This window comes from Coregonus clupeaformis, unplaced genomic scaffold (genome assembly GCF_020615455.1).
Source record: "Coregonus clupeaformis isolate EN_2021a unplaced genomic scaffold, ASM2061545v1 scaf1267, whole genome shotgun sequence".
In the NCBI taxonomy this organism is placed as follows: Eukaryota; Metazoa; Chordata; class Actinopteri; order Salmoniformes; family Salmonidae; genus Coregonus; species Coregonus clupeaformis.
Genome location: NW_025534721.1, coordinates 4453 through 27489, shown reverse-complemented (window position 1 = coordinate 27489; position 23037 = coordinate 4453). Strand labels below are relative to the sequence as shown.

The 23037-nt window shown below is 41.0% G+C and overlaps 1 long non-coding RNA gene and 2 gene segments (V, D, J or C); 1 reads left to right on the top strand and 2 right to left on the bottom strand.

Annotated features, from left to right (window-relative positions):
• Positions 1 to 4834: 4834 nt before the first annotated feature.
• Positions 4835 to 5418, top strand: LOC121560528 (the record flags this gene model as incomplete). The annotated part of the segment is given in 1 exon segment: positions 4835 to 5418. A coding segment is annotated over 1 exon segment (312 nt), but the record flags the coding sequence as incomplete, so codon positions are not given.
• A 1482-nt stretch (positions 5419 to 6900) lies between these two features.
• Positions 6901 to 7876, bottom strand: LOC123486554. The gene is made up of 2 exons (XR_006659411.1): positions 7727 to 7876; positions 6901 to 7593 (listed from the first exon to the last, which is right to left on the bottom strand). It is a non-coding gene; the product is annotated as an uncharacterized LOC123486554 (long non-coding RNA).
• Positions 7877 to 17058: 9182 nt separating this feature from the next.
• LOC121559474 lies at positions 17059 to 20562 on the bottom strand. The segment is given in 3 exon segments: positions 17059 to 17130; positions 20058 to 20311; positions 20462 to 20562. Coding segments are annotated over 3 exon segments (399 nt in total).
• Between the last annotated feature and the right edge of the window lie 2475 nt (positions 20563 to 23037).

Below are 23037 nucleotides of genomic sequence, written 5' to 3'. Positions count from 1 at the left end.
CATCAGTAACACACTACGCCGCCAGGGACTCAAATCCCTGCAGTGCCAGACGTGTCCCCCTGCTTAAGCCAGTACATGTCTAGGCCCGTCCGAAGTTTGCTAGAGTGCATTTGGATGATCCAGATGAGGAGTGGGAGAATGTCATATTATCAGATGAAACCAAAATAGAACTTTTGGTAAAAACTCAACTCGTCGTGTTTGGAGGACAAAGAATGCTGAGTTGCATCCAAAGAACACCATACCTACTGTGAAGCATGGGGTGGAAACATCATGCTTTGGGGCTGTTTTTTCTGCAAAGGGACCAGGACGACTGATCCGTGTAAAGGAAAGAATGAATGGGGCCATGTATCGTGAGATTTTGAGTGAAAACCTCCTTCCATCAGCAAGGGCATTGAAGATGAAACATGGCTGGGTCTTTCAGCATGACAATGATCCCAAACACACCGCCCGGGCAACGAAGGAGTGGCTTCGTAAGAAGCATTTCAAGGTCCTGGAGTGGCCTAGCCAGTCTCCAGATCTCAACCCCCATAGAAAATCTTTGGAGGGAGTTGAAAGTCCGTGTTGCCCAGCGACAGCCCCAAAACATCACTGCTCTAGAGGAGATCTGCATGGAGGAATGGGCCAAAATACCAGCAACAGTGTGTGAAAACCTTGTGAAGACTTACAGGAAACGTTTGACCTGTGTCATTGCCAACAAAGTGTATATAACAAAGTATTGAGAAACTTTTTGTTATTGACCAAATACTTATTATCCACCATAATTTGCAAATAAATTCATTAAAATCCTACAATGTGATTTTCTGGAGAAAAAAATCTCATTTTGTCTGTCATAGTTGACGTGTACCTATGATGAAAATTACAGGCCTCTCTCATCTTTTTAAGTGGGAGAACTTGCAATTGGTGGCTGACTAAATATTTTTCTTCCCACTGTACATTCCATAACATGTACATTTGTAATGTTTAATTCCTAATATGATATTATTAAATTAGATGTTGTAGCAATTGTTTTCAACAATGTGTAGTCTAAACTTCTCCATTATATTTCCCCAGATCTTCTCTCACCTATCAATCCCCTGGGGACAGAGTGAACATCTGGTGACAGTGCTGCTCTATTCTGGGACAAGCAGAACCACTCAGCCCTGTCTATCGGAAATCTCAGTTTCACTTCCACAGCTACCAGTCTGGCAGTTGAACAGTTTCACTGCCTGAAATTCCCTGGACTGGGACAGATGTGAGGGAGTGACTGGTTTTAACCTCTATGGTGGATTCAGGAGGGAGACATAACAAATATGGCATAATGTAATTAATGACAGATAAAATGAGTATTCTACTTTATGTAGATAGTGTATATAGTGTAGATAGTGTATGTAAATAGTGTAGATAGTGTAGATAGTGTAGTGTAGATAGTATATGTAAATAGTGTACATGTGTCTCATGGTTGAGTCCAGCATCAGGTCTCATTCACAGGTCTAGCAGTCAGTAACCTACTCATGACAAAAAGTTAATATTTTGATGTAGATTAATTCATCCATTAAAAATGAGACATTTCATTGTGAGGTCAATTTGGGAACTTTTTTGGGGGCTGAAGTGATTGTAACTTTTAAGTAATTTAGAGGTCATAACACCTTTTGTTTGGCTTCTCATGTGACTGGTAATAGCTCCCATTTCACCTGTGTACCTACGTCGTCCAGCAGACAAATGACAACCACCATCTACACATGACTGTATCTTGTTGACTGTGTGTAAGTCCTGTACAGATCTGGCTAAAAAAAAGTGTTCCAGTTCTCTGGACCTTCCACTTGGAAGGAGCTCAAAGGGACATTAAATTGCAGGAGCTCGTCTCTTTGATTGACTAGCTAGGGTAAAAACTATGGTGGACAATTAAGTGGGGGCTGTCAATGTTTTGACCCCCTAAATGCAACACATCTCTCCCAAGAATTCTTGCCTTCTCAATGTGAAATGTATGGTTTTAAACTGTAATACTTTTTGTTTTATGTTGTCAATTGTGTGTAAAGCTTGTGTGCTGCTATTTTGTAGGCCTCTCTTATAAAATAGATGTTTAATCTCAATGAGACTAACCTGGGAAAATAAATATAAAATAAATATAAAATAAATACATTCATATTTTGTTTCAAAATATCTAACTTTTTAAGTGAACTTTCGGGTCATGACAAATATAATGAGTTAAAAAATGGGGAACATGATGATGCTTTCTAAACATATTCAAAGTTGACTTCACTAATCAGTGTTCCATGTCACTGTCTCTTCCCCTCAGCCCCTGCAGTAGGTCCCAGCTGTAGCAGTACAGTCACTGTGCAGTCTGACTGAGGGAGGTTTTTGTATGACTCTGTATCACTGTGTGAACACTTCATTACTATTGATGACGTGTTCACTCTGACAGTAGTAATCTCCTGCATCTTCAGCCTGGACTCCACTGATGGTCAGAGTGAAGTCACTATGAGTTCCACTACCACTGAATCTAGATGGAGTCCCAGACTGAAGTGTTGTAGCATCGTAAATAAGGAGTTTAGGAGCTCCTCCAGGTTTTTGTTGGTACCAGGCTAGACGGGGATAAGAGGTTCCTGCAGCATAAACATCACGGCTGGTTTTACAGTTCAGAGAGACTGTCTGTCCTGGGAGAACAGTTTCCACTGCAGGAGTCTGAGACACAGTGACCTGTCCTCTGGATTCTGAAAAATAGAATACAAACATTTATACGAAATGAATATTACATATAGTAAACAATAGTTCTGAATAACAAAAATAACGTTAATATACATTATACTTTTGTGTGTTTAAATATTAACATCAATAGAAATTGATCCTTTCTGTAAAGATATATTTTTTCAACAATACATTTGGAAAATGTTAACCTTGAAAGCAGAAAGCAAGTGTCAAGATGAAGATGGTGATAAAAGTCATGGTTGTTGTGGGTTCTGTTGTCATGAAGGACAGCTCTCAGTCATGAAGTGTTAAACTCACAGGGCTATAAACACTCCCAGAGCAGTGGGGCAGATGCATTATGCAAATGAATGTTTCAAAATCTATTTCAGTTTCCAAATAGGCTGCCATAATTAGAATGTATTTTATCTTGCATGTAAAATCAAACCGTAACTGTTTACTCTGATATCTGATGCATGGTAACTTTTATGTCACACCACCATTGTATTTTATTCTGATGATGATCAGATATAATGAACTGTCTGTTCACTCATGCTTGGTCTCTTATGTAAGTTCCTCTAATCAGTTAGTGAACACTTCTCTAAACTAAAGCTGGTAGGATTCCTCTGGTAGTGTTGTCTGTCCTCTGTGACTTTACCAACACTGTTAAATCTGAGATCATCATCTTTAATAAAGGAATATACAACATGGATCACTATCACTACTGCTGCTGCTGTTGTCTTTCATATGGACAATATGGAGGAATACTAGCAACACTGGATCTAATGCTGGACTGTACCTACAGACTAGGAGAACACCTGATACACAGAAGAAGGAAAAAATACTAATATCTGGATTTAAGATACAATTCATATTTGTATTATCTAGAAAACAGATTATATGAAGTGTTTGTTCTACCTGGAAGATGTTAAAGTGTATTAGTGTTGATTATGATTCTATATGAGTGATCTTCACTGTAACAGCTGCAGCATCACAACACAGAGAGGTTTTTGTACCAGCAGTAATAGGGATTGTATCACTGTGGTGGACTTTTGGTAGCGGCACCAGACTAGATGTTGGAAGTAAGTAAACAACAAAATTAACTGTTTTTTTCACCTTTTGATGTCGTGTTTCAATATCTATATAAAGTTAGCCTCGATATTGAAGATTTCTTAACATACCTTTTTTTTTACAAGATTTTGGGGGGAAATATACAATGGGCAGTTAGAATATGAATGTTATTACATCGAATCAAATTTGACCTGTCTTTAAACGATGAGAGTGATTAGTCTACATTTTAGATGAGTTGTATGAAAAAACATACTGCACCTTTTAAGAAATGTACAATAAACAGTAGGTTTTGCAAAATTTGGGGGAAAACAAAACAGAAAATATTTTATTTCAAATGAACAAGATAAACTAATATTTGACAAGTATTCATACCATAGTAGATTCAATGATTTAAAACAAAGTCTAAAGAAATGTAGCTTGCCAAATGGTCAGGAGGGTTTTGTACCAGCAGTAATAGGGATTGTATCACTGTGGTACACTTTTGGTAGCGGCACCAGACTAGATGTTGGAAGTAAGTAACAAGCTCTCTTTATATTTCTTTCTGATAAAATGTGGTATTTACTTTCCTAAACTCTCTCTCTATTAAAATATTTTGATTTTAGATATTTTTGATGTTTTTCAAATTACATTTGAATAGTATTGGATATAGTAAGCATCATTGTTGCATTGTGTTCATGGTAGCCTTCACTGTTACTGTGAAGACAAAAGGTCTCAGTTTGAAACCGACTTCATGATCTAACATGTTTGATACCTATTTAAAATTAATTTATGCTCAAATTCTGCAAATACTATGAATATGAGTAGGCTATTCTGATCAGATCCATTCCTAAACAATATCTGTATGACATGTGTAACTGACACCATATGAATAGTAACTCTAGTTATTTAACCACTTTATAATTGTTAGGTTCATAAATCTGCTTTGTATCGTATTACTTTACTGTTTTCTCCACATCTTTTAAACAATGTAACTTTTATTATCATATTTAGAAGGCATTTCCAATTCACTTTCTTTTGATGTGTCCTTTGCTGAAGATAATGTCTTACTGTAGCTGTACTTGATGTAGTTACTTAGTTGATGAGTTCTGTTTGTTCCAGGTAACAGAGCCCCCACCCTCACCGTCCTGGCCCCTCTAGTGAGGAGCTGTCCAGTACAACAACAGCCACACTGACGTGTCTGGCCAACAAGGGCTTCCCCTCAGACTGGACCATGAGCTGGAAAGTGGACGGGACCAACAAGAAGCAGGAGGCCAGTCCCGGGGTCCTGGAGAAGGACGGCCTGTACAGCTGGAGCAGCACCCTGACTCTCACTGCCCAGGAGTGGACCAAGGCAGGAGAGGTGACCTGTGAAGCCCAGCAGAAATCCCAGACTCCAGTCACCAAGACCCTGAGGAGGGCTGATTGTTCTGGATAGGACCCCTCAGTCACACAGCCCTGTGGAGAGAGGCTGCTGGTTCTTCTGCTTTGACTCTGTTCTGAGATCAGATGTTCTCTGTCTTATTGATCACTGACATGTAGACTAACAGGGGGCTTTGCTTGAGTTCATGTGTCAATCCTCTCTGTAGACTGAGGTTGTATCAGTGTTAGATGTGATGTGTTCTGTTTTATTACTATTAGATACTGTAGGAATGTTTGCTTTGATGCTTTGATTAATGGATGAAAATAAAGATTTCCCATAAGAACAAATATTTTCATTGTCTATTTCAATAAATCCAAATAGACGTTAATCTTAAATGTTGTTGAGTGATATAGAAATATATGCATATAACCTGATTCACAGTTTCTATGAAAAATATCCGACCTAAACCTCATTGATTAGTTATTTATGTTCTAACCACATCGTTATCAACCAGTAGTTCATACTAACACAAGATACTACTATTTCCACAGATTAACAGGAGAGGTTTAGCCACATGTAGTAGGTACTCTTTATTCATATTTCTTGGAAGTTGTTGACCTGCTTGGCTTATAGACTTATAAAGACAGTAATCTGATGCTATTGAAAATGTCATCGATATCTTCGATGATCACCAATGTGCTCACACCTACATTAAGCTACATTCATTTTTAAGTTGTCCACATAATATTAGAAGTATCACATCTTCAAGATAGTCATTTGGTCTTCTCTACCTCCAACCCCCTGGGGACAGAGTGAACATCTGGTGACAGTGCTGCTCTATTCTGGGACAAGCAGAACCACCCAGCCCTGTCTATGGAAATCTCAGTTTCACTCCCACAGATACCAGTCTAGCAGTTGAACATTTTCACTGCCTGTAATACCCTGGACTGGGACAGATGTGAGGGAGTGACTGGTTTTAACCTCTATGGTTGATTCAGGGAGGGAGACATAACAGATATGCCATCATGTAATTCATGACATATAATATGTCTGTTTGAGCCCAGCATCATGTCACATTCACAGATCCAGCATCATGTCTCATTCACAGATGTAACAGTCAGTAACCTGCTCACCAAAATAGTTAATATGATGCTAGATGATCACATCAATATTTGGTTGTGAGGTGCATTATGGGAATTGTATCTAGGGGGGCTGATGCTGATATAACATCACCTTCTTCTTCTTTACTTCTCTACATATTATTTTGCATATTGGACTGGTATTGTGGGTATTTCAGAACTTCAAATAACTTTTGGAGGTGCACTACAATGATGATGATGGGGAACATGTGACAGAGCCATGTGATCCAGGCTCTGTCGTAGCCGGCCGCGACCGGGAGACCCATGGGGCGGCGCACAATTGGCCCAGCGTCGTCCAGGGAAGGAAAGGGAATGGCCGGCAGGGATGTAGCTCAGTTGGTAGAGCATGGCGTTTGCAACACCAGGGTTGTGGGTTCGATTCCCATGGGGGGCCAGTATGAAAATAAATAAATATATATATATATATATATATATAAAAATATATATATATGTATGTACTCCCTAACTGTAAGTTGCTCTGGATAAGAGTGTCTGCTAAATGACTTAAATGTAAATGTGATCTGAATGATGCTTTCTAAACATATTCAAAGTTGACTTCACTAACCAGTGTTCCATGTCACTGTCTCGTGTATGACAGAACCTCAGGTTGTTTTAGTGGGTTATAATCATGTTAAATGATCTTAGTAAATATGGTTGAATCTTTGCTTGAAACTCACTACCTGACTGGGGGACATTGCAGAGACTGGGATATTTATTCTGAAATCATGTGAGACAATATTTCACAAAGATGGAGTCCATTCAACTTATTGTCTGACATGTTAATAAAAGGTTAGTTTGCCATAGCAACAGGGAAGGCATATTTATGTGGTCTGACTGAACTAAAATAAACTGATCTTAATATATCAGTGATGCTGACTATAATGTCAACTTATCCACCCTCGTGTTAAATCATTCCTAAACTGACAACACCCACAGGTCCAGTGTTCCATGTCACTGTCTCCTCCCCTCAGCCCCTGCAGTAGGTCCCAGCTGGAGCAGTACAGTCACTGTGCAGTCTGACTGAGGGAGGTTTTTGTATGGCTCTGTATCACTGTGTGAACACCCAGACACTGTTGGGGTAGTGTCTACTCTGACAGTAGTAATCTCCTGCATCTTCAGCCTGGACTCCACTGATGGTCAGACTGAAGTCACTCCCAGATCCACTGCCACTGAATCTAGATGGAGTCCCAGACTGAAGTGTTTTAGCAAAGTATATTAGGAGTTTAGGAGCTCCTTCAGGTTTCTGTTGATACCAGGCCAACCAATGTCCATTGCTGTTACTGAATACAGCACTGCTGGTCTTACAGCTGAGACTGACTGAGTGACCCACTGAAACAGTTTCCACTGCAGGAGTCTGAGTCACAGTGACCTGGCCTCTGGACTCTGAAACAGAGATGGCATGTAGAATTAGCATTCAATTGTTCATTCATTTGTCCATTTAGCATATTCACTAAAACTGTAATGAGGTTATATATTTATTGCTATGATCCAGGTCCTTTTCTGTAAAATATATTACCTTGGAGACAGAGGGCAAGTGTCCAGATGAAGATGGTGATAAAAGTCATGGTTGTTGTGGGTTCTGTTGTCATGAAGGACAGCTCTCAGTCATGAAGTGTTAAACTCACAGGGATATAAACACTCCCAGACCACTGAAGCATGTGCTGTCTATGCAAAGTTTCCTATATGTAAATAGTCTTCCTGGACAGTCAGACTGATGTGATGTAGAAACATGATAGTTACTTAATCACTGACATGGGTTTTGATATAAGTGCTGAATGGTGACTGATATATTGATTATAGACATCTACAAATGGAGCATATTCTTATTACTGTGTTATTAGACCAGATAGTATCTGCTTTCTGTCTCACTCCAGTGGTCAGAGTCAGTAACTGCAGTCCATGTGTGGACAGATGCTGATGCCTGACTGCTTTTAGCGGGAGATCTCCAGAGCTCTGAGGTCTCCAGTCTCCTGCTTCACCTGCTGCTCTCTGGAACTACCACAGTGGTGTGAGGGAGGATGTATGGGTAATGTTTAGGGGCTTTATTGTATGTGTTTGAAACATGTTGATTAAATTCTAGCAATTCAAAACACAGATCATCTACAGGGGTTGTTGTGATTATTGCACATTATCTCTATTCAGATTGGTTGATGGTTTTCCTTGAGTTACTCAACAGAGTCAACATGTAGTTAATGGTCAGGATAAACATGTAGTGATCAGTTATGATCTAAGGTCTTCTAGACATAGCTCTAGTTTGACTCTATTGTTGTTCAGCTCTACTACACACTGTGTCATTGTACTGGATCATCTCCTCCCCTCAGCACCTGCAGTAGGTCCCAGCTGTAGCAGTACAGTCACTGTGCAGTCTGACTGAGGGAGGGTTTTGTATGGCTCTGTATCACTGTGTGAACACATGTTTACTATTGATGTAGTGGTAACTCTGACCGTAGTAATCTGCTGCATCTTCAGCCTGGACTACACTGATGGTAAGACTGAAGTTACTCCCAGATCCACTGCCACTGAATCTAGATAGAGTCCCAGAGCTAAGAATACTTCCTTGATAAACAAGGAGTTTGGGAGTGTGTTCCCTGGAAGCATCATGCGTTTGTGGTTTTATCCAGGTTTCTTTTGGTACCAGGATAGACACTGATGGCCCGATGACTGACCATTGTAACAATCTCCATGCACATTACTGCTGGTTTTACAGTTCATAGAGACTGGCTGTTCTGGGAGAACAGCTTTCACTGTAGGAGTCAGAGGCACAGTGACCTGTCTCTAGACTCTGAAAAATAGAATAACATATTTATATGATTTTTATTTTACATATAGTAATCAATAGTTCTGAATATAAATATTAACATTAATATACATTATTGCTTTGTGTATATTTAACTAATTTTCAACAATATATTCTGAAAACGTTAACCTTGAAAGCAGAAAGCAAGTGTCCAGATGAGGATGGTGATAAAAGTCATGGTTGTTGTGGGTTCTGTTGTCATGAAGGACAGCTCTCAGTCATGAAGTGTTCAACTCACAGGGATATAAACACTCCCAGAGCAGTGGGGCAGATACATTATGCAAATCAGTGTTTCAAATCTAGGTTCCCATCATTAGAATATATTTGTCCTGCATGAGTTTGCTTTTCTAATAATAGTAATTAGGTGGGTGCTTATATTTGTCCAATTCACACGTGTATTATACGGGAATTGGAAATGTTTTTGTGAAGGGATATCCCAAATCCCCCTGAGACATTCTAGGAGAGTGGGGTCATAGCCAGCATCTGCCATTATAAACGGTGACCAGGGAGCAATTAGGGTTAAGTGCCTTGCTAAAGGGCACATCGACAGACAATTCACCGTGTCGTCCTGGGGATTTGAACTAGCAACCTTTAGGTTACTATGCCAACGCTCTAACCGCTAGCTACCTGCCTTCCCTTTAATAACATCAAACAGCAACTGTTTACTCTTTCTACTCAAATAACTCATGTATGGCTTTTATGTCACACCACCATTGTATTTTTATTCTGATGATGATCAGATACAATGAACTGTCTGTTCCCTCATGCTTGTTCTCTTATGTAAGTTCCTCTAATCAGTTAGTGAACACTTCTCTAAACTAAAGCTGGTAGGATTCCTCTGGTAGTGTTGTCTGTCCTCTGTGACTTTACCACCACTGTTAAATCTGAGATCAACATCTTTAATAAAGGAATATACAACATGGATCACTATCAGTACTGCTGCTGCTGTTGTCTTTCATATGGACAATATGGAGGAATACTAGCAACACTGGATCTAATGCTGGACTGTACCTACAGACTAGGAGAACACCTGATACACAGAAGAAGGAAAAAATACTCATATCTGGATTTAAGTTACAATTCATATTTGTATTATCTAGAAACAGCTTATATGAAGTGTTTGTTCTACCTGGAAGATGTTAAAGTGTATTTGTGTTGATTATGATTCTATATGAGTGATCTTCACTGTAACAGCTGCAGCATCACAACACAGAGAGGTTTTTGTACCAGCAGTAATAGGGATTGTATCACTGTGGTGGACTTTTGGTAGTGGCTCCAGACTTGATGTTGGAAGTAAGTAAACAACAAAATTAACTGTTTTTTTCACCTTTTGATGTCGTGTTTCAATATCTATATAAAGTTAGCCTCGATATTGAGAATTGTTTTACTTACTTTCTTTTACATGATTTTGGGAAAAAAATATACAAAGCCTACACATAATATGGCCAATTTTAATAAGTATGTCATTACATCTAATTAAATTTGACCTGCCTTTAAACGATGAGAGTGATTAGCTTACATTTATTAGATGTGTGATTAAACATACGGCACCTTGTAGGAAATCTTCAATAAACAGGTTTTGCAATTTTGGGGGAAAACAAAACAAAAAATACTTTATTTCAAATGAACAAGATAAAATCATCTTTGGCTAGTATTCATACCATAGTAGATTCAATGATTTCAACCACAGTATAAAGAAATGTAGCTTGCCCAATGGTCAGGAGGTTTTTGTACCAGCAGTAATAGGGATTGTATCACTGTGGTGGACTTTTGGTAGCGGCACCAGACTAGATGTTGGAAGTAAGTAAAAAGCTCTCTTGATATTTCTTTCTAATTACACTTATTATGTACACTGCTCAAAAAAATAAAGGGAACACTTAAACAACACAATGTAACTCCAAGTCAATCACACTTCTGTGAAATCAAACTGTCCACTTAGGAAGCAACACGCAGACCACGTGTAACCACTCCAGCCCAGGACCACATCTGGCTTCTTCACCTGCGGGATCGTCTGAGACCAGCCACCTTGACCAGCCACCTTGACAGCTGATGAATCAGGATAATTTCTGTCTATAATAAAGCACTTTTGTTGGGAAAAACTAAAGGGAACACTCAAATAACACATCCTAGATCTGAATGAATGAAATAATCTTATTAAATACTTTTTTCTTTACATAGTTGAATGTGCTGACAACAAAATCACACAAAAATGATCAATGGAATTCAAATGTATCAACCCATGGAGGTCTGGATTTGGAGTCACCCTCAAAATTAAAGTGGAAAATCACACTACAGGCTGATCCAACTTTGATGTAATGTCCTTAAAACAAGTCAAAATGAGGCTCAGTAGTGTGTGTGGCCTCCACATGCCTGTATGACCTCCCTACAACACCTGGGCATGCTCCTGATGAGGTGGTGGATGGTCTCCTGAGGGATCTCCTCCCAGACCTGGACTAAAGCATCTGCCAACTCATGGACAGTCTGTGGTGCAACGTGGCATTGGTGGATGGAGCGAGACATGATGTCCCAGATGTGCTCAATTGGATTCAGGTCTGGGGAACGGGCGGGCCAGTCCATAGCATCAATGCCTTCCTCTTGCAGGAACTGCTGACACACTCCAGCCACATGAGGTCTAGCATTGTCTTGCATTAGGAGGAACCCAGGGCCAACCGCACCAGCATATGGTCTCACAAGGGGTCTGAGGATCTCATCTCGGTACCTAATGGCAGTCAGGCTACCTCTGGCGAGCACATGGAGGGCTGTGCGGCCCCCCAAAAGAAATGCCACCCCACACCATGACTGACCCACCGCCAAACCGGTCATGCTGGAGGATGTTGCAGGCAGCAGAACGTTCTCCACGGCGTCTCCAGACTCTGTCACGTCTGTCACGTGCTCAGTGTGAACCTGCTTTCATCTGTGAAGAGCACAGGGCGCCAGTGGCGAATTTGCCAACCTTCTTGCCACAGCTCGCATTGATGTGCCATCCTGGATGAGCTGCACTACCTGAGCCACTTGTGTGGGTTGTAGACTCCGTCTCATGCTACCACTAGAGTGAAAGCACCGCCAGCATTCAAAAGTGACCAAAACATCAGCCAGGAAGCATAGGAACTGAGAAGTGGTCTGTGGTCACCACCTGCAAAACCAGTCCTTTATTGGGGGTGTCTTGCTAATTGCCTATAATTTCCACCTGTTGTCTATTCCATTTGCACAACAGCATGTGAAATGTATTGTCAATCAGTGTTGCTTCCTAAGTGGACAGTTTGATTTCACAGAAGTGTGATTGACTTGGAGTTACATTGTGTTGTTTAAGTGTTCCCTTTATTTTTCTGAGCAGTGTATATGCATATGGGAACTTGCTAACCGGTGCCACTGATCCTCTACACGGGGGCCCCACAAGGGTGCATACTCAGTCCCCTCCTGTACTCCCTGTATACCCACGACTGCGTGGTCTCACACATTTCCAACTCCATCATCAAGTTCACTGACGACACAACAGTAGTAGGCCTGATAACCAACAACGACGAGACAGCCTACAGGGAGAAGGTAGGCACTCTGATGGTGTGGTGTCAGGTAAACAACCACTACCTCAGGAAAACAAAGGAGCTGATTCTGGACTTCAGGAGAAATAAGGCTGGGCACGCCTCCATCCTTATCAACGAAGCTGCCGTGGAAACGGTAAAAAACTTCAGGTTCCTCGGCGTACACATCTCCGAGGAGCTGAAATGGTCAAAACACAGGACTCTGTGGTGAAGAATGCACGACAGCGACTCTTTAACCTCAGGAGGCTGAAGAAATTTGGCCTGCCCCCGAGGGCCCTCACAGTGCTCTACAGGAGCACCATCGAGAGCATACTGTCGTGCTGCATCATAGCCTGGTACGGCAACTCCACCCTCGCTGACTGCAAGGCACTACAGATTTGGTACACTCAGCCAAACATACCATTGGGTGCACATAGGGCTGTGGAGGTCATGACATTTTGTCAGCCGGTGATTGTCAATCAAATAACTGCCGGTCTCATGGTAATTGACCGTTAATTAACATAAACACGTTTAGCATCTCCTGCTTCCACACAAGCCACTGATGCAGACCTTTGGAACATCTACATTTAAAAAAGTCTAATAAATCCATGTAATATAGCCTACACCTTCACGATAAATCCATTATCTATTTTAGACAGGTCTAAAGAAACATGATATGAAGAAAATGTAGTCTATTTCAGAAGAACAGATTTGCATACTCTGAATTGTCCTTATGTTAAGCCCTGATCTGGCTATGCCAAATGGCTGTGGGCTACACTAGTTCATTTAGCTGACAAGATTTGCTTAGAATTCCATGGCATTATTTTACATTATTTTATAGTATGAAGAATACAAATGAATACAGCTGAATAAAATAGGAAGGATATTTTCTCCAAACGATTTGAGGGAGTGCGCACATGCGGCTTATTCTGTGTTGAGCGGTTAACAAAGAAACAGGTACTTTAATTATCCTTACTTTAGAGTTACTAATGTAACTTTAGTTGTGATATAAATTTTGGGCTATATGTTCTGATTTATAATACATTCTAAGGCTGCATGATGCAACTCTAATGATGATTTGAACAAAGTTGTATGAAAGGCATGAGCTCTGCTTTGTTTTTTGTGCAGGCTGTACACATTTCATCAGTCTCTAATTCACAATCTGACAAGCACTTGATAATGCCTAGAATTTCCTTCCGGAATCCCCTTTGTGTGGCCGTAATGCCCCCCTTCAAAATCCACTTCTTTGCGGCCAGTGGCCGTTGTGCCCTTGGGCTGAATATAATAATAATAATAATCTTCTCTCAGCTGCATGCTCCGAAGCACTTCTCACTCACATGGCTCTACATCACGTGATCGGGTATTTCTCAAAGGCTACAAGTGAAGACAGACACATCAGCACGCAACTACACTCTTCCTTATCCAATTCCGAGGCGCATATTGAAGATATTGGAAGAACTGTCCACATTTACTTTTCATCAGCCAACAAGATAAGTAAGCATAACAAACAGCAAAAGCACTAGCCTATGTCAATATACTATCCCCCATAGTACAAAAGTTGACCTATTCTATTCTGTGCAATAAATAAATATTCCAAACATAGTCTGGGACAGTTGTGGGATGCGATAGATCCCAAATTAATACAACCACTAGCATCCCCAAAAATATTTTAAGCAATGAGGCTGACACAACAAATCAGAACGTTTAGCTTAAAATGTTGATAAACTATTTGGCTATTTCTTCATATTATAAGCACAGCAACGCGAACACGGCAGTAGGCTATAAGCGCAAATGTTCCATTAGATAGGAAAACACCATTCTCAAAAGTGACCGCAAATGCGATTCTGCATGTAATGCTTTTATTATAAAGGTGCATTTCTATGTTGAAAAGGATCTTCCCTAAACTTGAAACTCACGCGCTGTGTATGTATGCCAGTTAGGCTCTACACCCGTTGTAAAGCGGATTAATGTGCTTAATTTTAAGAAGTTATTTGGCCACTTGTTGTGATACAAACCTTTTCAAAACATATAAGCCTATGGGCTAGGCTACATGAGGTGTGCGACTATCATTTGAAAAAAGTTGCAAAAAAATAAGGAATGCGCTGTTTCTTTCCTTAAGCTGGGCATCATTCACAAGTGATAATGTATCATTCACAAGTGTTAGGCTAATATTGTCACCCATCAGACTTGTCACCCATCTTGTCTTTACATATACTAAATAATATACAGTATGTGTGAAATTTGTTTTGATTTAGAATGGACCATTATCATGCACCTGTCTCGAAACAGGGTCAGGGGACAAGAATACATCTCATCTATGCACTTAAATAGCGAATGGAGGAAGCTTTTCCCGTGGTTCATTTTCATGCTAGCCAGGTAGGCTATACTCCTGTTGTAAAGAGATGCAATGTGCTTAATATTAGGAAAGTTGATAAATAAATATAGTAGGCCTAGCCTATAGAAAGCTGATGGGATCCTCCTCTTTTTAATAGAGGCAATCACTCTGTTTTCTCACGCAATTGCATAGCCTATAGAAATGTTACTGCAACATGAGCTCATGGGCTCTCATGAAGTGTTTGATTAGATTTTCGATTAGATTTCCATTGATGTCAGTGATTAGAGGGGCAATAGAGTGCTGAGTACCAGGAGGTTAGCAAGTTTGGTAGGATACTAATGACCATCAGCAGCATCATAGCTTGGAGAAGCCTAATTACCGTCACTAAACGGTCACGTTAAAATTGACTGACGTAATGACTGGCGTTAATACGGTCACCGTAACAGCCCTAGGTGCACACTGCCTGCCCTCCAGGACACCTACAACACCAGATGACGCAGGGAAGGCCCAAAAATCATCTTGCAACACTTTGCAAAAGGACAAAAATATAATTTAATTCTGATTGATGATTTTAAATCCCAGATTGGAGGGCTGCTGATCACTGTCTGCACATGTTTTTAAACCTGCTATTTTATTGTGTTGAGAAAATTCTATAAAATACAGTTCTGTGATCTCAGACAGTATTGTCCATAACTCTGTAGGGTGAATAAAGTGTTAAATATAATGGCAGTGACCCTAAGATGTCCTCATAAACAAACGTACCAGTGAGTCTGTGTCACGATCATTACAGGAAGACCTAAACGGTCAAATTGACCCAGCCCTTCTACTGTGATGGCCAATCAATCGTTTTTTTTCAACCTGTAAAATGTGTATTACGTAGGTATGATGCGTGCAAGGGAGTTGCATGAATGAAGCATACACAACAAATGGGCATGACAGAGGGGGCAGATTGTGGGACAGAATAGGAACACAAAATTGAGGGGGCACAATATTCCAACTAAGTGGGCATTGCCCACTTTTGCACCCTCGTGGCACCAGGGCTGGTTTCAGCGTTGTTTTCAAATCCATGGACAGCGTCCCTAGAGGATCTGGAACTGTCAATCAGCGCTTGGGTAGTTTTGCTTTCTAGATACAGGTCAATACGAATAGAACTAACGACCAGAGAATACCTAAAACGTCACTTGACAACCAGTGTTAGTGGTTGTAGCATCACGTTTTGTAGAAAAATGTATGGTTTGGGAAATAATCTTGATTTTTTATGCTGGTAACACGTTGTATAAAAGGAATAATATCCTCGAGGCCATGTGTTATGTCACAAGCCATGTTCTTCGCCTCGTGGGTATGACGATATCACAGCCATGATAAAAAATGTCATAACACATGGCCTCATGCATTATTGCTGTGCTTCAAACTCTGCATGTGGACATTTGACTGGTAATAGCTCCCATTTGACCTGTGTTCCGCCATCGTCAACCAGACAAATGACAAATATCGTCCACGCTCACATGACTCTATCTTTTTGACTGTACCTAAGGCCCTTACAGAGCTGTGTTTAAAAAAAAGATGTTCCAGTTTTCTGGCCTTTCCAGGAGGTCCTCTCTTTGAATGAGTAGTTGGGTAAAATCTATGTTGGACAATGAAGTGCGGGGCTGTCAATGTTTTGACCCCCAGATGTACTACCCCTCCGTAAAGAATTCTTGCCTTCTCAATGTGTACATTTCTGTTGTTAAACTGTAGTGCTTTGTGTTTTATGTTGTAATTGTGTGTAAAGCTTTGCGTGCTGCTCTTTGGGCCAGGTCTCTCTTGTAAAATAGATGTTTAATCTCAATGAGACTAACCTGGTTAAATAAAGGTAAAATTATGATGATGATGGGGAATATGTGATCTGAATGATGCTTTCTAAACATATTTAATAATAATAATAATAATAATAATATGCCATTTAGCAGACGCTTTTATCCAAAGCGACTTACAGTCATGCGTGCATACATTTTTGTGTATGGGTGGTCCCGGGGATCGAACCCACTACCCTGGCATTACAAGCGCCGTGCTCTACCAGCTGAGCTACAGAGGACCTCATCTAGTGACAAGTGTTCCATGTCACTGTCTCTTCCCCCTCAGCACCTGCAGTAGGTCCCAGCTGGAGCAGTACAGTCACTGTGCAGTCTGACTGAGGGAGGTTCTTGTACGGCTCTGTATCACTGTGTGAACACCCAGACACTGTTGGGGTAGTGTCTACTCTGACAGTAGTAATCTCCTGCATCTTCAGCCTGGACTCCACTGATGGTCAGAGTGGAATTAGTCCCAGATCCACTGCCACTGAATCTAGATGGAGTCCCAGACTGAAGTGTTTTGGTATAGCAAATGAGGAGTTTAGGAGCTCCTCCAGGTTTCTGTTTATACCAGGCTACAAGCAGGAGGGGGACTACAAGCAGGAGGCTTGTGAAATCTACATCCTAAAGTGACTCTGTCTCCATGGTGGAAAGCTTTCATTTCAGAAGTCTGAGTCACAATGTATTATCCTCTGGATTCTGAAACATAAAAAAAAAGTTATATGAAATGTTAACATTATTCCTTTGTGTAAATATATATTGTAACCTTGAAAGCAGAAAACAGGTGTCCAGATGAAGATGGTGATAAAAGTAATGGTTGTTGTCATATCTCGTATAACCAAATACTTCTCTGCAGCTGCCACCACAAAATCTATTCTCTGTGATTTATGTTCCATTTCTGCGGTACAGTTGATAACAATTGCTATGAACACTAAGAAGACAACCTTACTGAAGCATAACTCACTTCTTGCCCTATCCCTCTGTGCTGGCACAAATCTACTACTCACTGGGATCCTATCAGGATCCCTCACCCTTGACCAATCCTCCTCCACTTCCTTCACTGCCTCAGCATACGACACCCTCTGCACTATTCTGATCCCCCACCCTTGAACCATAAACATTGCACCTGAAACAGCGCAGTGGATTCTACACAAATGTTCTTACAGGATAACTAATATATCCTAACATGACTTTGTCTGGCTCAAGACTCAAAAGAGCTGACAATGACTCCTCTGTTTCACCACTCTCCCCCCACCGGACCTGCGTCGCACCAAACGGCGGGCATCACAAACACCAGACATTTTCAACTTCAATCGCTACATCCACAATTAATGCTACCCCAGAAATCCCCCCTTTCAATGGTGCCCTGTTCCAAAGCAAGAAACAGATCTTGACCCAAGTTACGTGACACGGAGCGCCCTCTCCCTCTCATCCTGGTTAACTTCACTGATTCAACTACCTCCAACTCCTTTCTCACCCACCCTGAAACCACAAATGGATCTGCCAAAAGACAAGGGTCCACCTTATCCAAAATGTCACTACTATTGGTCAAGATTCTTCTTTATCATGTCTGACTCCATTCTTCTTCAACACAGATCTACCCACTACACTCGGCTCTTCTCCTTCTTCCTGCTGTCCACAATCACATCTGTCCGTTCACCACGCTCTTGTCGCACCTTCATCAGCTATATTGCTTGCAGAGCACGCACTGATGGCACTTCTCCAAAACCCAACTTCTGTTCCTTAGCCCATTTTACAAGTCTGACTATCTCTGACCTCTCCATGCTTCCTTCAACTTCTCACAACCTTCGTTCGTTGAAAAGGTTTGTGTGAGCAGCAGCATTGTCCAGCCAATCATGGTCTTAATTGGTTAAAAAAGCCTCAGCTGGATTCAATTAAAGAATGGGAAGGTGCTGAAAAGGTGTGGCAGGAGAGACGTTTTGCCTTGACAGAACCACAGGACATTTTAGGGGTTGTAATCATGTTATATAATCTCAATAAATATTGTTTAATATTTGCTTTAAATTCACTACCTGACTGAGGGACCTTACAGAAGCTGGGTTAATTATTCTGAAATGATGTGAGACATTGCTATTGCACATAGATGGAGTCCGTTCAACTTATTGTGTGACATGTTACAAAAAAGTTTGTTTTCCATAGCAACAGGGAGGAATATTTATGTAGTCTGGACCTATGGGTGTTGTCACTTAAGGAATGCTTTGATATGAGAGGGGATGAGTTGACATATTGTCAGCGTCACTGATATATTTAGCTCAGTGTTTTATATTTCTGCAGGATCGTCCATGACGATACCAGTGATTTGGCCGCCTTCCGGAAAAGTCACTGTAGTGTCTAGAAGCCATTGTAGGGGGCTAGAGAGTCCCCACATGGTGCTAGTGAAGGAAACATTAGTGTTTTAGAGCTGAATGTTAAAGTATAATAGTGAATAATATCAGTAGTGTTGTATGCTAAATGAACTATTTTGAGATTAAGTTGTTCATGTCTTCTTGCCTCTGAGTTGAAATAAAGATTGTTTTGACAGTGCTACTCTAATCTGAGACAAGCAGAACCACCCAGCCCTGTCTATGTAAATCTCAGTTTCACTCCCACAGCTACCAGTCTAGTAGTTGAACAGTTTCACTGCCTGAAATACCCTGGATTGGGCCAGGTGTGAGGGAGTGGACTGGTTTGAACCTTTATAGTGGATTCAGAGAGGGACACAAAATAGATACGCCATCATGTAATTAATAACAGATACAATTGTATAAATATTATACTTTATGATAATACTGTATAGTGTATGTCTCTACATAAATGGGTCTAATATTCGAGCCCAGCATCATGTCTCATTCACAGATCTAACAGTCAGTAACCTGATCCCCAAAACAGTTAATATAATGCTAGATGATCACATCAATATTTGGTTGTGAGGTACATATGGGGGATTTGATTTAGGGAGGCTGAAGCTGATGTAACACCACCTTTTTTTATGTTTTACGTCTGTATATCTGACTCTGCATAGGGACAGGTATTGTGTGTTTTAAAACTTCATTTAACTTATAAAAGTGCACATTCCGACCATGACAACAATTATTCACAAGCATGATGATGATAATGATGATGATGATAGGGACATGTCATCTGAATGATGCTTTCTAAACATATTCAAAGTTGACGTCACTAACCAGTGTTCCATGTCACTGTCTCCTCCCCTCAGCCCCTGCAGTAGGTCCCAGCTGGAGCAGTACAGTCACTGTGCAGTCTGACTGAGGGAGGTTTTGTACGACTCTGTATCACTGTGTGAACACATGTTTACTATTGATGTAGTGGTAACTCTGACAGTAGTAATCTGCTGCATCTTCAGCCTGGACTCCACTGATGGTCAGAGTGAAGTCACTCCCAGATCCACTGCCACTGAATCTAGATGGAGTCCCAGACTGAAGTGTTGTAGCATAGTAAATAAGGAGTTTAGGAGCTCCTCCAGGTTTCTGTTGATACCAGGCTAGATAGTTATTATAATACACATTACTGCTGGTTTTACAGTTCAGAGAGACTGTCTGTCCTGGGAGAACAGCTTTCACTGCAGGAGTCTGAGTCACAGTGATCTGTCCTCTGGATTCTGAAAAATAGAATGAAAACATTTATATGCAAGAAATATTACATATAATAATCAATATTTCTGAATATAAATGTTAACATGAATATACTGTATGTTATGCCTTCGTGTAAGTGTAATTAATTTTCAACAAGGAATTCAGAAAATGTTAACCTTGAAAGCAGAAAGCAAGTGTCCAGATGAGGATGGTGATAAAAGTCATGGTTGTTGTGGGTTCTGTTGTCATGAAGGACAGCTCTCAGTCATGAAGTGTTCAACTCACAGGGCTATAAACACTCCAAGACCACTGAAGCATGTGCTGCCTATGCAGAGCATCATCACTATGCAAATAATCTTCTGGTCTTCTTTCCATCCAACATTATTCAGTCAATTTAGACCACTAAGGATCCATCAGATTAGAACTGAGAGTCCATTACAATCTGATGATCTTGATCCCACAATTGTCACCTAATAATCATAGAAGTCGATATTAATATGTACATAAATTAAGTGAATATAAAGGGTACAAATACAATGCTATTATTGGTTTAAAGCCTATCACATATGATCACTATCAACGTTGTTTAGCAAGACAATAGCATAATGAATACTGGAGAAAATATAAAGAAAAAACTCATATTAATGTAACTAAAGAATATATATAACTTTGTCTGTTGATTAGTGTTATAGTAATATGGTATGGTAACATATTGATATATATGGAAAAGAGGACTGCTAGTCAGTTTCCACCTTCCAGGGATCATTGGCCATGTTTCGCCCCCTGCAGGGAGAGTGGTGTTAGTGCAGGAGCCGATTCTGGACTTCAGGAGGAATCAGGTCGAAAACTTCCAGGTTCCTCGGAGTACCCATCTCAGAGGAGATGAAATGGTCAAAACACATGGACACCATGTTGAAGAAGGCACGACAGCGACTCTTTAACCTCAGAAGGCTGAAGAAATTTGGCCTGTCCCCGAGGGCCCTCACAGTGTTCTACAGGAGCACCATCGAGAGCATACTGTCGGGCTGCATCATAGCCTGTTACGGCAACTCCACCGCCCTGACTGCAAGCCAATACAGAGGATGGTACGCTCAGCCGAACACACCATTGGTTGCACACTGAATGCCCTCCAGGACACCTCCAGTACAACACCAGATGTCGAGGAAGGCCCAAAAAAATCATCAGGGACATCAGTCACCCAAGCCACATTCTGTTCTCCCTGCTTCCATCACTCAGACGTGGGCAGTACCGGAGCATCATGGCTAGAACTAACAGTCTGGCCAACAGCTTCTACCCCCAGACCATCAGGCTGCTGAAGTTACATCCCTATTAGTGAGCATTTTTCCTTCACCAAGATAATCCATCCACCTGACAGGTGTGGCATATCAAGAAGCAGATTAAACAGCAGGATCATTACACAGGTGCACCTTGTGCTGGGGACAATAAAAGGCCAGTCTAAAATGTACAGTTTTTATCACACAACACAATGCCACAGATGTCTCAAGTTTTGAGGGAGTGTGCAATTGGCATGCTGACTGCAGGAATGTCCACCAGAGCTGTTACCAGATCATTTCTCGAACATAAGCCGCCGCCAACGTCAATTTAGAGAATTTGGCAGGGCGTCCAACCAGACTCACAACCGCAGACCATGTGTATGGCATCATGTGGGTGAGTGGTTTGCTGATGTCAACGATGAGAACAGAGTGCCCCATGGTGGCAGTGAGGTTATGGTATGGGCAGGCATAAGCTACGGACAACGAACACAATTGCATTTTATTCGATGGCAATTTGAATGGACGGAGATACCGTGACAAGATCCTGAGGCCCATTGTGGTGCCATTTATCCGCCGCCATCACCAGGTTTCAGCATGATAATGCACAGACCCATGTCGCAAACATCTGTACACAATTCCTGGAAGATGAAAATGTCCCAGTTCTTCCATGGCTTGCCTACTCACCAGACATGTCACCCATTGGGCATGCTTGGGATGCTCTGGATCAACGTGTACAACAGCGTGTACCACTTCCCACCCATATCCAGCAACTTCAGAGAGCCATTGAAGAGGAGTACGACAATATTCCAAGGCCACAATCAACAGCCTGATCAACTCTATGCGAAAGAGATGTGACATACGGTGGTCACACCAGATACTGACTGGATTTCTGATCCACGCCCCTACCTTTTTTTTTTAAAGGTATCTGTGACCAACAAATGCATATTCTGTATTCCCAGTCATGTGAAATCCATAGATTAGGGCCTAATGTATTTATTTCATTTGACTAATTTCCTTATATGAACTGTAACTCAGTAAAATCTTTGAAATTGTTGCATGTTGCGTTCATATTTTTGCTCAGTATATAACATAACAATGAATGGAAGTTAAAACAGTGCAAAGTGCATATGAGAGTTTGAAAGAGCAGGTTTAAAAAACATGTTTAGTCTGTGGTCAGCAGTCCTCCAATCTTGGATTTAATCAGAATTACATTATCACATTTTAAATCCTTTTGCAAAGTGTTCTTAGATGAGTGGGCATCAAAGCTAAAAGCACAGTAAATGCAGTCTGTGTGTGGACTGATGCTGCTGACTGACTCTGATCTAAAGGAGAGATCTCCAGAGCTCTGACGTCTCCAGTCTCCTGCTTCACCTGCTGCTCTCTGGAACTACAGTAGTGGTGTCTGACTGAGGGAGGTTTTTGTACGACTGTATCACTGTGTGAACACCCAGGCACTGACAGTAGTAATCTCCTGCAGC